Here is a 14,538-nt window from a genome sequence, read left to right as displayed (position 1 = left end):
ATTTTCATATATTTTCACGCTGTTTTAACAGGAAGCTCTTTTATGTCGTGCCTTTAGTTTGTAAACAGTATTTGACTATGTGCGGCTGAGAGTCATGTGTCTGAATGCGGAACAGAGGGATAATCAACCAATAGGGCAACCCGTTTACACTGTCCAATCATATTTTAATGCCATAACTCACCTGAACTAACACTGGCAAGCCGAGGCGCATCCCATCATCCTGTTACATTTACATTCATTCATTTAGCAGATGCTTTTATCCAAAGCGACTGATTAATGAGGGAAACAATGGAAGCAATAGGAACAACATAACAAAAGGCATAAGCGCAGTAAAACAGGTCTCAGTATGTTTTCTTTCTGTTACCTATGAAAGTCAACGAGGAAAACTGATTCAAGCATGATTAAGACCAACTTTTTCCGATACAGAAAGTAGAGAGTAATTCATGGTTTAAATCTCTAACGGAAAAAAAAAACGTATATCTGTATACTGTGCTGCTATGTATGAGACAGTATTGCACATGTGGTTTTTATCGTCCTTGTTCCACTTGCTTCCATTGTTGACCTCGTCTGTAAGTCGCTTTGGATTAAAGCATCTGCATGAATAAACATAAATGAAAAACTAAAGGCATCTTTACTTTAAGTTGATATCCGTTTTAATTTCCGTCACTCTAAGGTGAAACTGAAGGGGTGTTCTGACAATTTGGGCAATCCTGTCAATGTAGCTACCTCCATACAAAACAGGACTAACCCTTCACCCCTAAATAATCCCAATCACAATCCGATGGGTAGCACAACACGATGGGTAGCACAATCGGATGGGTAGCACAATCGGATGGGTAGCACAACACGATGGGTAGCACAATCGGATGGGTAGCACAACACGATGGGTAGCACAATCCGATGGGTAGCACAACACGATGGGTAGCACAATCGGATGGGTAGCACAACACGATGGGTAGCACAATCGGATGGGTAGCACAACACGATGGGTAGCACAATCCGATGGGTAGCACAACACGATGGGTAGCACAATCGGATGGGTAGCACAACACGATGGGTAGCACAATCGGATGGGTAGCACAACACGATGGGTAGCACAATCGGATGGGTAGCACAACACGATGGGTAGCACAATCGGATGGGTAGCACAACACGATGGGTAGCACAATCGGATGGGTAGCACAACACGATGGGTAGCACAATCCGATGGGTAGCACAACACGATGGGTAGCACAATCGGATGGGTAGCACAACACGATGGGTAGCACAACACGATGGGTAGCACAACACGATGGGTAGCACAATCCGATGGGTAGCACAACACGATGGGTAGCACAAATTGACAGAACAGGGGCACAAATCACGTCTGAGGGTGCAATGCCCCCTTTTGCCCCCTCGAGGCCTCGGGTCTGAGTGTAGATCTGTATTCCGCTACAAGATCGTTCATCTCTTGTCAAGATTATATAGACATGTAGTCAGCAAATGCTTGAAAACGTATTTATTTAGCTTTTGTAAATAAAGGCGAACGGTGTCGCATGAATGATTCTTGTGTGTGTACACCACCTGCTTCTGTTTATTATTGACATTCCTACATCACAGTTGAAATGAAATGCATGTGTATTTGTGCCTGTAAGCATGAAGAAGAGACGGTGTAATGAAATAAGAGCTTGAGTTTGACATTCTTCAGGCTTAACACGTGTTATATATAACCACACATGAGCAGACACTCATCCACTCCCTACACATATGAAGATTTCTCATGTTGTCAAAATAACAATAATAATCGATTATTATTATATATCAGCATGTACTTTGATGGTAATGACTTTTAAGCAATATTTGGTTGTGTTTACATATACGTTTAAATGACTGAAATAAGTATTTACACATGAAATTGTATGTTAATGTAGAACATGTGTCGTCGGGACGCTCGAAAGATCGACACATCTGTCGTGGAGAGTCGCGGGTGCGCGCTCGTTAGGGCGGCGTACGCGTTCACGCTATCGCGCGTGCGCGAACGAACGATGGGAGGGAGGTAAACAAGATGGCGGCAGCCTTGAAGCAGCAGCTTCTGTGAGGAACGGATGAGGGAAAATAAACGAACGTTAAACAGAAGAGGAATAAAGGAGAGCGTTTTCATCCGTCGTCGAGTCGTGTTAATGAATGCCGACCTCAGGTCAGTTGATTCGACGGATTTATTCCGTTACAGAGATATATGTTAGCCGCTGCTAACTGCTCAGTTTCATCGACACAAACATCACACTCAACACACACCTGACTGACACACACACACACACACACACACACAACAGACGTTTTTATATTGATAAACTCCGTCGGGTTGTGTTTAATCGTTACCGCAGTGGAAAATCAGATCCGTCAGTTTTATAACCGTTGATCTCGAAAGATTCTTTTTAATGTGTATGTTTATCAGTCCATGACTGACTTGTGTATACGCGATTTGTGTATGTGTACAGTAACGTTAGTTAAGTTGTGAGATGCGAACAAACCGTGGCGTCGCACGATAACACCGCGGTACGAGCCGAATAGCATATTCGTAGAACATGTGTCTTTCCTCAGTGACATATACCCAGATCTGTTTGAATACTGGATTGTGATTGGCTGGAGGCTGTGCATTAAAACCCTTTCCGGTCAGTTTGATTACATTCAATATAAACTGATGAAGATAACCGTCATTATCAGCGGTTTGATCTAAAGCTACACTGAAAACATCAATAACAGCTTTAACTTGGATAATGACCGTGATATAAGACGGATAATCCACGGCTAGTTATTTCATGTGTCTCGTGTGTGTTGATGAATGAATAATTGAATCTTAACATGCACAAGGAAAGGGCCGTAACTGTAACTACATTGAGATCCACACCAGAAAACAATAACGTCAAAAACATTACATATTTAATATCCCGCTGTAAACACAAAGCTTTCTGACCCCTTCAGTCTTTAATTCTGACATCAGAGCCACGTCTGATCACCAGTAGTCAGAAACTGTCTGACAGTATATTTAATGCTTCTGAAAGTCTTACCAAAGATATGATTCTCTGTGTCGTTATGGTGTGAACCCCACTATTATCCTGAATTAACAATGATTTTAACACTTAGTTATCATTCTAATGTGAACGGCCCTTTACTCGTGATGCACGAGGCCCCTGTACGTTACTACATAAAGATGGTCTGTGTGTGCGTGCACGTATTTACTGGTAAAGTTTATTTTTATATCTCGATATGTGCGAGGAACATTGTGTAGACACGTTTCAATGGCCTTTTTATGTGCACGCAATGGTTGTACATCCGTCATCACTCCTGCGGTCCAGTAGAGGATATATGATGATTTGATTATAGTGTGACCATTAAATGTACGGGGTAGTAAATATGAATGTCATCGCATTAAACGTGTGTGTGAACTTCATACATTCACTAGACATCACACAGGCTGAGGCTTTTTTCTTTTGTCTTTTCTCTGTTGTAGGTATTTTGGACGTTTATTTTCTCCATAATGCTGAACAGAAGTTGGAAATCGTAGTTCCCCGTCGCACATTCCCGAGGAGACATCGCTCGCTGTGTGGACCTTTACCAGTTGAAAGTGACATGTTGTTCTAGACCCAGAGGAGGTTTCGCCAGGCTCTCGTGTCCACACGCTGGATGCTTTTGACTATACAAGTAAAGATTTCGTGGAACACCGCAGAGATGTGCTGGGTACCCATGATTCCCAGCCTGGGCTAATTCAAGCCTCCAGACCAAAGAAACCAAACACTTGTGACCCTTGAGAGGTGCTGTAGTTTCTGGCGTGTGGAACCGTTGAGAGGATAACAGACGTGGACGTTAGCGATGCGACTGCTGCAGTTCTCCAGCCGTCACTTGGTTCTTGTGTTGTCCTACTAACTGTTTTGCTGTTTTTGCCACTTTCCTTGGAAAAGCTAATTTTCCATCTGGTGCGTCGCCGTTGAGGCCTGTACCACACAGACAGAGAAAGAGAGAGAGAGAGAGAGAGAGAGAGGGCAGAGAAAATGAGCTTGGGTGGTGAACTTCAGCAATTGGATTACGAGCTCATGGGAATGGACACCTTCATCCACCGCATCGACTCCACCGATGTCATCTACCAGCCCCGCCGCAAGCGTGCCAAGCTGATCGGGAAGTATCTGATGGGCGATTTGTTGGGAGAAGGCTCGTACGGGAAGGTCAAGGAGATGCTGGACTCAGAGACTCTGTGTCGCAGAGCCGTAAAGATCCTGAAGAAGAAGAAACTAAGGAGGATTCCCAACGGAGAGGCCAATGTGAAGAAGTAAGACCTTTTACTTGCATGCGGCTTTAGACACACACACTGCTGGAGGTATTGCGTATGAATGAAAGTCAATGCAGGGCTCCAGAATAACTTTATTTACTAGTGGCACTGTAGCCCCTGAGTGAGTTGTTAAGAGCGCAAGCAGAACATTCAGGGGCTACACCTTAAATCAGCCTGCAATGCAATTATTAAAGTTCCCCCGAAATAGCTGTATTACTGACAACATTTAATAAATAGACTCACATAAAAGGACAATGTACAGTTTAGTTTAATTTCAGAGGGATATGACATTACTCAATAGCAGGGTCATACAGAATCTGCAGACTTTTTTGTTAGTTCCGTGCTATAATATCGTAAATGCGTTTATATTTGTTCAGAAATGTAAGTTTTTGTAAATGTGTTGAAATCGTTTTAAAATGCTACCTGTCTATGCGTTTAAGGTGACAGTGGTTTGATTTAAAAGAGGAAGGGCCAAGTAAAGAGACCGTTTCAACTTTAAATACATCAGACCAAATAACTACTGAATTCATTTGAACCAACAGAAAATGTGCTTGTGTTTTTCTATGAAAAGTTTATATTTTATTGTGTATAGTGTTAAAGCAAAATAAAATGTCTCATCTTGCGTTCTTATGATGAATGAATTGTGTGTTAAGGACAATTTTGGATTGGAAATGATTCAGTGCTGTCTCAAGTAATCAGATAAATGTCTATTTCTTTACTCCTACGAGTACGCGGTTAGTTTAGTTTGGTGAAATATCAAATCGTTCGTCCTCAGGCTAATCAAATTCAGTCACAGCAAACAGCGAATCGTAGTAATGCGCTCACGTTGTGTCTGTCAACTCGAGCTGAGCTGTAACCGAAGGGAAGACTGCGAGAAACATCACGTCAATAATAGTCTAGTTGTGTATCTTTGCTGCTGCGCGGCTTATATAAACCAAAAGTGCATGGCGCACAGCTCCGGACTCTGTCCTTCTCATACACATAGGATCTACTCCACTTTTCACATTGGATATAACAACTCGAAAAAAATCTAAATTGGCTAGTCGCAAAATGCAAACATTTGGTCGCAGTCTGGAGCAAAACGGCAAGTGTGACCGGGGCCTTAGTTGTGATGCATGTCAGGGTTAACAGGTCATGCTAACCAGCTAAACACACACAAACCTGTGATAACATGACTGACTGACCTAACACCATCATAGCAGTCACATGAGCGTAACACCCATAACCACATTGAGTTATTTCTTCTTGTTTGTGTTTAAGTGTCAGTTGTTGGACACTCAAACATCATCACGTGTTTCTTCTGACATGTGTTGTGTTTTTCTGCAGAGAGATTCAGCTACTCAGACGACTGCAGCACAAGAACATCATTCAGCTAGTGGATGTGCTGTACAATGAGGAGAAGCAGAAAATATATCCTTTCCTTTCAAACATCTTCACATTTACACTCCGATCCTCATTAATGCTCAAAGAACAACAATATGAACGAATGTGAAACATGGATGCTGGTTATATTGTTTTCATTTATTGGATAAACTTGCAGAATGATCATTGTTTGCATATTTCCTGAATAATTCTGCACACAAACATGACATGTGATATTTAACTTGCATTACACACTGTTGTGTTTGTCTGTGAAGCTGTGACGTGTTTCTGTTGATTGTTCCTTTACTCGTCTCTCACGTATATGATCATGGAGTATTGTGTGTGTGGGATGCAGGAGATGTTGGACAGTGTTCCAGAGAAAAGATTTCCAGTGTTCCAAGCTCACGGGTAAGACATCCATTCAGTTCAAAACGCTTTTTGTCCACACAGCAGCTTTACTGTAGATACTGTCCATGCTAATCCAGACATGATCTTATATGTGCTCTTATGTTTGAGAAGCACTCCACAAATAAACTTCTAAGATAATATCAATTCAAATTCGTTTCCTAAGAAGACAAATCATTTTAATTAGAGCTGTGCGATATTGAGGAAAAATGCGTTATGCGGTAGCATGCTAAATAATGCGATATTTATTTTTCTAAAATCAATTTAAATTGTATTAAAATTATATATATATATATATATGAAATGATATAACCAGTATATATTTCACATTGTTTGAGGAAAAATAAAGCATCACTACATCTTCTGAAGGTGAAGAGCCATGTTTTACTGTCGCATTCAACAAATCTGACATATTGTGAACAAACTAAAATAAATGTAAAAAATGTCACTTCACGAGGAGGATTGTTGATTGACTTGCGTCAGAGAACGAGCACACGCTGCTATCATGCGCACGCACGCATACGCCACAGATAAACATCCTCCTGACAGATAGATACTATACTATCAGCATCCACATAAAACTTTCACCGGACAAAACTTTTCCAAAAATGAAATAGCACATTTATCGCAAACCATTGTGATGTGCACATGTGCGATATTTCAATAAATTGCACAGCCCTAATTTAAATACGCACATAAGTAACTTTGTATTAGCACCTAATGTATTATTGCTCTTTTATGACATGTCGCTTATTGCTCCCTGAACTCTCTGTAAGTCGTTTTGGATAAAAGTTTCTGCTAAATGTAAATGCAGTATTATTTAATAACATTATTCTGAATGTTGTGACGCGTCAGGAGCACACTATACAAAGAGAAGACACTCACTCCTGTTTGAGGTTCTGAAGGGAACTGATTTCACGCTCTGTATCATTCAGATGTTGATGTCGTGTGTCTCTCAGGTACTTCTGTCAGCTGTTGGATGGTCTTGAATACTTGCACAGCCAGGGAATCGTGCACAAAGATATCAAACCAGGGAATTTGCTGCTGACCACAGACGGGGCGTTAAAGATCTCTGACTTGGGTGTAGCGGAGGTGAGCGATTGATGCTTGCTCTGTCTCTTCAGTCACATGTTATCTTCAGGTTTAATGCAGTAGTCCTGTATGTTGACTGAAGCAATGAGGATTATTAAGGAGTCATTGATATCAAAATTACAAACCTAACTTGGATTTGAAACATCTACCACATTGTTACCTTTGACCTCCAGGCTCTACGCCCCTTCGCAGAGGATGACACGTGTCGGACGAGCCAAGGGTCTCCAGCGTTCCAGCCGCCCGAGATTGCCAACGGCCTGGAAACGTTTTCAGGGTTCAAAGTAGATATCTGGTCTGCTGGAGTCACACTGTGAGTTCCCATCAGACACGCACGCACATAAACAAACAAACAAACGTGTGCATCAAACTCTGTGTTGGACAGATCCATTAATACAAGTGTGCTCAAATCTACACTATGCCCGTTGGCATTGCGTATACCCACTTGTGTAGTGCAGGGTATGCGCAGGTATACGGCATATGTCATTTTTCCATTGTGTGTAATAAATCATAAATAACAGGATAACCTGAAAGAACTGCTGCCAATGTTGTAGAAAAGCCTATGACTGATCTCAGATCTGATCTACCTCAGCGTGCTAAACGCCTGCATTACCATATATCTATCTATCTATACACTGAGACTAAAATAGGCCATTCCACGGTATAATGGCTTGAAACTATACAAATGTCTGATCTAGTCACTGTCTAATATAAACGCATTGAATGCATACATTTAAATGAATTAAAAGCTCAACATGCAGTGTTCGCAATACCTTTATTACATGCAGATTAATGAGGACAAACACTGTATGAATGATGTAGATGTGTCATCTAGTGGCCTCAGTATTCTTAACTTTGTGTGTTCGATTATTGTTTAATGAATTATTACTGATTCCAATCAAATGAAATTATAAACCACTCAAGGGCTGCCATTGTTAATGCCATCTTATTTGATATCAGCATTAAATATTTGCACAAAGCATCAACCTATTTTATTAAATATTGTTAAACTAATAAACAATTTGAACTGATGCTTCCAATCATGAGAAGACATTGTTGTAGCTATTGTTATCTCTAACAGTCTTAAAATGCTAATAGATTACTGTGTTATAGATTAGTAATGTTGACGTCAATGACTTTTGTCTTTGGACCTCAGTATTTCTAAAATCCTGCATCCCACCCTAGTTGTCTCTTCATACGGCCTGTAGGCCAGGAGGATTGCAGAATCTGCACCTCTTCTGTGGCCGTCACTCATTTCAGATGTGCAAAAAACCATGCTGGCGGAAACCTGGCTATATATAACACCAGGGAGCTTTAAAAATGGGTTCATAAATGAAGAGTAAAGCCAATTCTCCAGGCACTGACTAAACCTGTCTGTCTGTCCTCTCACAGATACAACATAACCACGAGTCTGTACCCGTTTGAAGGGGACAACATCTATAAGCTGTTTGAGAACATTGGGAAAGGTGACTACACTGTTCCTGAGGAGTGCGGACCGCTGCTGTCTGATCTGTTGAGAGGTGAGATCTTTAATATCTTCCTCTTCACATCACTGTCATATACCGTAGAAGTACATCCTGACCTTCAACATCAAGTTTCTATCAGTGCGATTCCTGTTTGTGCATTTATTCTGCTTTAGGCTGTAGTTCATGGGTTTGATCTTCAGATGGCGCTGTGACTCCATTAGACACGGATCATTTTATATCATAGATAGATTCATTGTTTTTTTTAATCTCATATTGCTGCTCTTTTAATACCTCGTTTTAAATCACTTCATGTAAACAAAGTGTGTGTGTGTGTGTGTGTAAGAATATCTGTTTTTATCATTTATAATGTTGATAATAAACAAAATAAAAATCCAGACTGTAGGAGTTAAGATCCTAAAACACGTCCGCAACAAAGACGCCTCCGTTTGCTTGCTTTTCCGTTTATTTATGTGACAGTCATCTTGATATTGACTAATTCTACTGATCACCACCGCATATAAATTATAATAATGATATAAATTATATAAATGATATTTTTGCTGAGATTGCCACTGGCGACCAGATGAGGAAACATTGGAAGCAATTATAACAACATAGGCAACAAAATACATAAGCCTAGCACAGTATACAAAGCTAAGAATAGTGAGGTTAGTAAGTGTTTATTTTATAAAGAAGGAAAGGGAAGAGAATTAGGATAAATCAATCAGCGACGTGTTGACGGAAGAGATGCGTTTTTAGGCCTTTTTTAAAGATGGCAACCGAGTCTGCTGATCTTGTAGCAGCTGGTAGATCATTCCACCAATGTGGAACAGATCCAGAGAAGGTACGGGAGAGTGACTTTTTCCTTTATGGGATGGTACCACTAGTCGTTGTTCCTTTGCAGACCGCAGTGATTTTTGAGTGTGAGTGTGCGTGCGATTGTGTAATTGTGCAAGTGAGTGTGATTGTGTGTGTGCGTTTGTTCGTATGTGGTTGTGCATTATTGCGTGCGTGCTTGTGTGTGTGCGTGCGTATGTGTGATTGTGTGCGTGTGTTCGTGATTGTGTTTGTACGTTTGTGTGTGTGTGTGTGTGCGCGCGATTGTGTGATTGTTTGTGTGTGTCCCTGTGTGTGTGCGTGTGTATGTGTGATTGTGTGCGTGTGTTCGTGATTGTGTTTGTACGTTTGTGTGTGTGTGTGTGTGTGCGTGCACAGGTAAAGACAGACAGATTTGATCCTCTCACAAGCACATGCGAGCACCTGCTGTCTCTGTAGAGTGAATTACAGAAAGCACATGAGCTTAATGGATCATACAGACTATCATCACTTCACTAGACAGTGCACACTTTATACATACTGCATTCAGTCACCGTATCAGTTATGCACATCATCATTGTGTTTCTTCATCTCGTGTTGACAGGAATGCTGCAATATGATCCTGTGAAGAGATTCTCAATACAACACATCAGACAACACAAGTGAGTTTCTCTGTCACACTCAGATTTCCCATCAGTCACTGCTGTAGTGCTCACACACGCGTTCGGATTTCCTTCGGTTATATTAAACCCAACGTGTCCGTGTTTTATTTTCTCTCCCTGTTCAGCTGGGTTCGTAAGAAACACCCTCCCTCAGAACAGCCCGTCCCCATCCCGCCCAGCGCTGAAACCCGTGACCCCTGGCGGAGCATGACAGTGGTGCCATACCTGGAGGATCTCCATGGTTACGGTGAGGAGGAGGACGACGACATGTTCAACGGGGAAGATGACATCATATATACTCAGGACTTCACAGTACCAGGTGAGTTCAGTGCGAATCAAACCCTCAGACACCCTTTCACAACACATTCTGTTTGTCAGAGTCTGAAGCTGTGACAGGTTTGTGGGGAAATACAAATCTGAAAATCATTGTACCTTTTATTCTAAAGCGTGTTATGATGATCTTAAAGACATCTTTGTCTCCTCTGGTTCTTAAAGCTGTGTGCGTGTGTTGTCTTGAGCAGGACAAGTGCATGAGGATGAGGAAGAGCGTCCTCCAGAGCGTACGTGTGCTGTGGCCAAACCGCTGTGTGTGAACGGGACGGAGTCGGCCGCGCTGAAACCCAAATCTGAGCGGCGTTCCAGCTCTTCATCAAATCCCTCCAGGAAGGGCTTATCCGCAGCGAGCAAGATCCGCAAACTTTCCACCTGCAAGCAGCAATGACCTCATCCATCTGATCTTCTGCTCCTCTGTACAGGTGACTCTGCGCTCACACCAGACGCCAATGAAGCGTCAAGCAGAAGTGATTTACATGTTAAGTCAATGCAAAGACGTGATAGACATTCTGCGGCGCGATTCGTGTGAATGAGGCGGTGCGAATGAAGCGCTTCGATCATTTGATGCGTGTAGCTTGTGATTCCTGTTGAAAATGTTTAACTTTAGCGGATATTCCAATCAGGAGCTTGCTCTAGTAGTGACGTGATCGGAAACAACAATGAAGGACTGCGCCTCTGAAGGATCTGATGGACCCAGATACCGTGCCGAACGAGTCTACGGCGTTTTTCAGCCTTCCTTAGCACATAAAGCGCAGCTACCCTCTCAACAGAGACTTGAGCCGCCTGATAGAAACATGTGTGTGCGTGTGTTCTGGTTTGGCTATATTTGTGAGAGTCAAATGCCCTCAATACCAGAGTGAACTAATTGTAAGGACATTTTACTGGTCCTCACTAAATAAAACTGTTTAATCTAATAACCAATAGCGTTTTTAGTTTACGGCACAGTCAGCGATATAGCCACAGTGGTGTAAAAGTCTATTGAGAACATTAGATGATGTGTCATGTGAAGCTTGTTATTTACACTGGTGTTTGTCTTCTCCTTTACTCATCAAGGCTGTGATGTCCGATCTCTTCCCTAAAGCCTTAACATACAACATTCTGTGTAGACTTGAAACGGAACGCATGTATCTTCTAAATGGGAATTTAGTCAGTGTGTAGGAGCATATCCCTTTATTGACATCCTTATGGCTAACTTATATTAAATAAAAGGAAAAGAAGGTTCACACTGATTTCACTGGGGCTTTAAGTGTTGGGGTGGGGGGACAGAATATGGCAGAATAAGCCCGATATAAAATGAATGGAAGCCTATGGAATGTCCCCACCAGTATAGCAGTACAAACGTGTGTGTGTGCAGGGTGGGGTTCTGTCACTCTCGTGAGATGCTGCTGCCGCAGTGAATGTGATGACTCAGTCTCTCTCTCTGTTTCTCTGTCTGTGAGGATGCTGTGATGTGTGTCTGTGTCTATTTATGGTGTGTTCGTGGGCTTTCGCGTTTAGTTATGTTGTCATGTGTGTTTAGATGATCACAGCTTACACACGACTAGAAGCAAACACACACCATCATCTCTTGAGCTGCACTGATAGAAAGTACTTGATCCGGTTGTGTTCAGGCACGGGCCGAATACCGCTTTCAAGGTAAACCGAGGTTTGAAAGAGTCAAGGTTTCCAAACCACAATTTTCTGTGATACCGTTTCTAAGGTTTATTTACACCAAAATAAATAATGAAGTCATGTAATACGATGTTTGATGTTAAGGCCTAATATATGGGCTGTGACTAAAATAATCATTTTAAGGCTATGAAACCGTGACACGTTTGCTAAAGGTAATCATACCGTCCCATGCCTAGTTGTGTTGTGTTAAAAACATCATTAGCAGAGATGTTGTATTAATTCCTGCATTGTGTGTGTGGTTTCTCTGCAGGTTTGTGTTGTTTCCCTGCAGTCGATACTGAACGCTGTTCCCAACGCACATTTCTGCCCTTTATATGAACTCCACACAGACGGCATCCGGACTTTTGTGTTTCTCACTCCACTGCATCTGGAACGGACACACTTCATTTGAGGATGCTGTTAAAGAACGGACCCCTTTTTCCCACAATCCTCCTCCTCCTCGCTCTATCTCTCGCTGAGGTCTCTGTTGTCTTGTTCTGTGTCCGGTCTCAACCCGGTTTGATCGGCACCCAAAGACCTCGTGGATGTTATTGTGTAGCGAGCCGATGGTGCACGTGTGACCTCACGGTTTAGTTTTAGAGCATCTTTTCATTTGCAGTAATGAACTACAGTTGTGTTATGATACAAAGACGTCCGTTCATGGAGAGAGACTGTGGCACAAATGAGAAGAATATCAGCAATGTTTAAAAAAACTAAAGCATTAAAACACTGCATGCTGGGAAGAGTTTGGAGGACCCTCGTTTGGTTTGTTTTTGTTCCCGTTAAATATTTTTTAAGTATTATTTATATAAAACACATCCCGACGGAAGCGGACTGGATGGTCGTTTGTTTGCTTGTTTGTGGGAGAACAGTCTTTAGTTTCATTGATTCATGTCTTTCCTCTGATTAAAGGGCTCAGATCATGAGCAAACACATAATCCCCATATATTCAAGCATTTATTCTAAACTAAACTGCAAAACCTTTCCCTTTATTTCCCTTTTCTTCAAGACACACCAGCAAATAACCGACAGTGTAATTGTACGGTCAGAGAAAATCTGTTGAATGGAATTTTGGTGCAAATCTACTTGAGTAAGATTATAAATGGAGCTTGTGGGAGAAATAAAAAGGTTTGAAAGCTGTGTGTGCGCGCGTGTGTGCGTGCGTGTGACTCATCGCTGCAGAAACACACCACTTTCATCTTCTGATTCAATATTCTGCTCATGATGCTCAACACCTTCACATTCATTTAACACACGGCTTCACACGTTACACAGATCAAACATGCAATAATTCACTTATTGCTTTATTACGTTATCAATCATTTTTTACATCAGAAAGAAGCAAATGTCGCATTAATCCATGAGTTCTGTTCATCGTTGGGTGCAAGTAAATGCATAAATGTGGGAGAGAGTCTTTTACAGTTTACGCACAAGTGTGTTTCTGTTACCCTCGTATGGTGTTCATGTTTTGATAAAAAAGCAGAAAAAGAAAAACTGGTTCATCTGAAATAAATACACATGTGAGAGTGAGGCTGTCTCACAGACCTGAATGTCACACAAGGGTTAACACATATTTCTGATGTATTCAAAACATTTCTGCTGGTCAGTTCAAATCTGAAGAAAACATGCATCTGGACAAGACAAACAAACAGAAAGAAACAAAACTCAGAACAGAGGTTATGAATAAATGTGAATGAGATGATGATGATGTGTCGATAACACTAAAGTTTTCTGATCTCTACTGTATCACACACACACACGCATGTGTTATTGTTGAATGTGTGTGTTTGTGTGCACTTGTTCAGGATAATGACGTCATAGAATAGGAAGCCAGAAATGACATCATGACTCGAGAAGCTCCGCCCTCTCTGACTGCTGGAGATCATGTTGTTTGTGTTCCGTTGCAGAATTTTGTGAGAAAAACATGATTAGAGTGAAAGTAAAAGGCAGGATCGTGCAGAATTATGGTCATTGATCTCCTCTATCTGTTTCCATGGCAACAGTCCTTTCCTATACTGACATTTAAAGTCCCAGTGAAAAGAAAAATGGCAATGCCTATTTTTTCATTAAATGTTGCAGCGTTTATTGTAAACAGTTAATGTGGGTCATTCTCTTTATAAAATGTGTGTGCCCTCATAATCTTCAGTTAAAATCAGAAAATGCACTTCCATCTTAAATGACATATGATAGACGGCTTGGGCGGAGCATCCGTTAACTCCTCCCCTTCAACCGTCAGTCTGCTGCCAGTTCCGTTTCAAAATAAACAGATGTTTTTATACATCCAATAAAATCACAGAAAGATGAAATCCACAGCCACTATTTTTCTCATTAGAAATTGTGATGTGTATGATGGGATGATTATGAGAAAGAAAAGCATGTGATGCGCTGAGGGTGAACGGGTATATCAAAACTCTTTAAAACAGTAAAATAATCATCTAAAAAGAAACATTTC

At 41.4% G+C, this 14,538-nt stretch overlaps 1 protein-coding gene across 1 annotated transcript; it reads left to right on the top strand.

The window, feature by feature from the left end:
- Positions 1–1,925: 1,925 nt before the first annotated feature.
- stk11 (serine/threonine kinase 11) lies at positions 1,926–14,175 on the top strand. The gene is made up of 11 exons (XM_079452957.1): positions 1,926–2,176; positions 3,491–4,303; positions 5,630–5,713; positions 5,984–6,073; positions 7,030–7,162; positions 7,336–7,472; positions 8,552–8,679; positions 10,046–10,103; positions 10,229–10,422; positions 10,625–10,858; positions 12,358–14,175. The coding sequence occupies exons 2-10, from the start codon at positions 4,029–4,031 to the stop codon at positions 10,822–10,824; spliced, it is 1,299 nt and encodes a 432-aa protein (XP_079309083.1). The 5' UTR covers positions 1,926–2,176; positions 3,491–4,028; the 3' UTR covers positions 10,825–10,858; positions 12,358–14,175.
- The last annotated feature ends 363 nt before the right edge of the window (positions 14,176–14,538 follow it).

The sequence above is a fragment of the Barbatula barbatula genome (assembly GCF_947034865.1).
Source record: "Barbatula barbatula genome assembly, chromosome: 3".
Lineage (NCBI taxonomy): Eukaryota > Metazoa > Chordata > Actinopteri > Cypriniformes > Nemacheilidae > Barbatula > Barbatula barbatula.
This window is presented reverse-complemented; position numbering and strand designations above follow the sequence as displayed.

Coding starts and splice junctions, on each gene's coding strand:
- stk11 (XM_079452957.1), top strand. CDS start 4,029: ATGAGCTTGGGTGGTGAACTTCAGCAATTGGATTACGAGCTCATGGGA. Junction 6,074..7,029: donor CCAGTGTTCCAAGCTCACGG/GTAAGACATCCA, acceptor TGTGTCTCTCAG/GTACTTCTGTCAGCTGTTGG. Junction 10,104..10,228: donor CAACACATCAGACAACACAA/GTGAGTTTCTCT, acceptor CTCCCTGTTCAG/CTGGGTTCGTAAGAAACACC.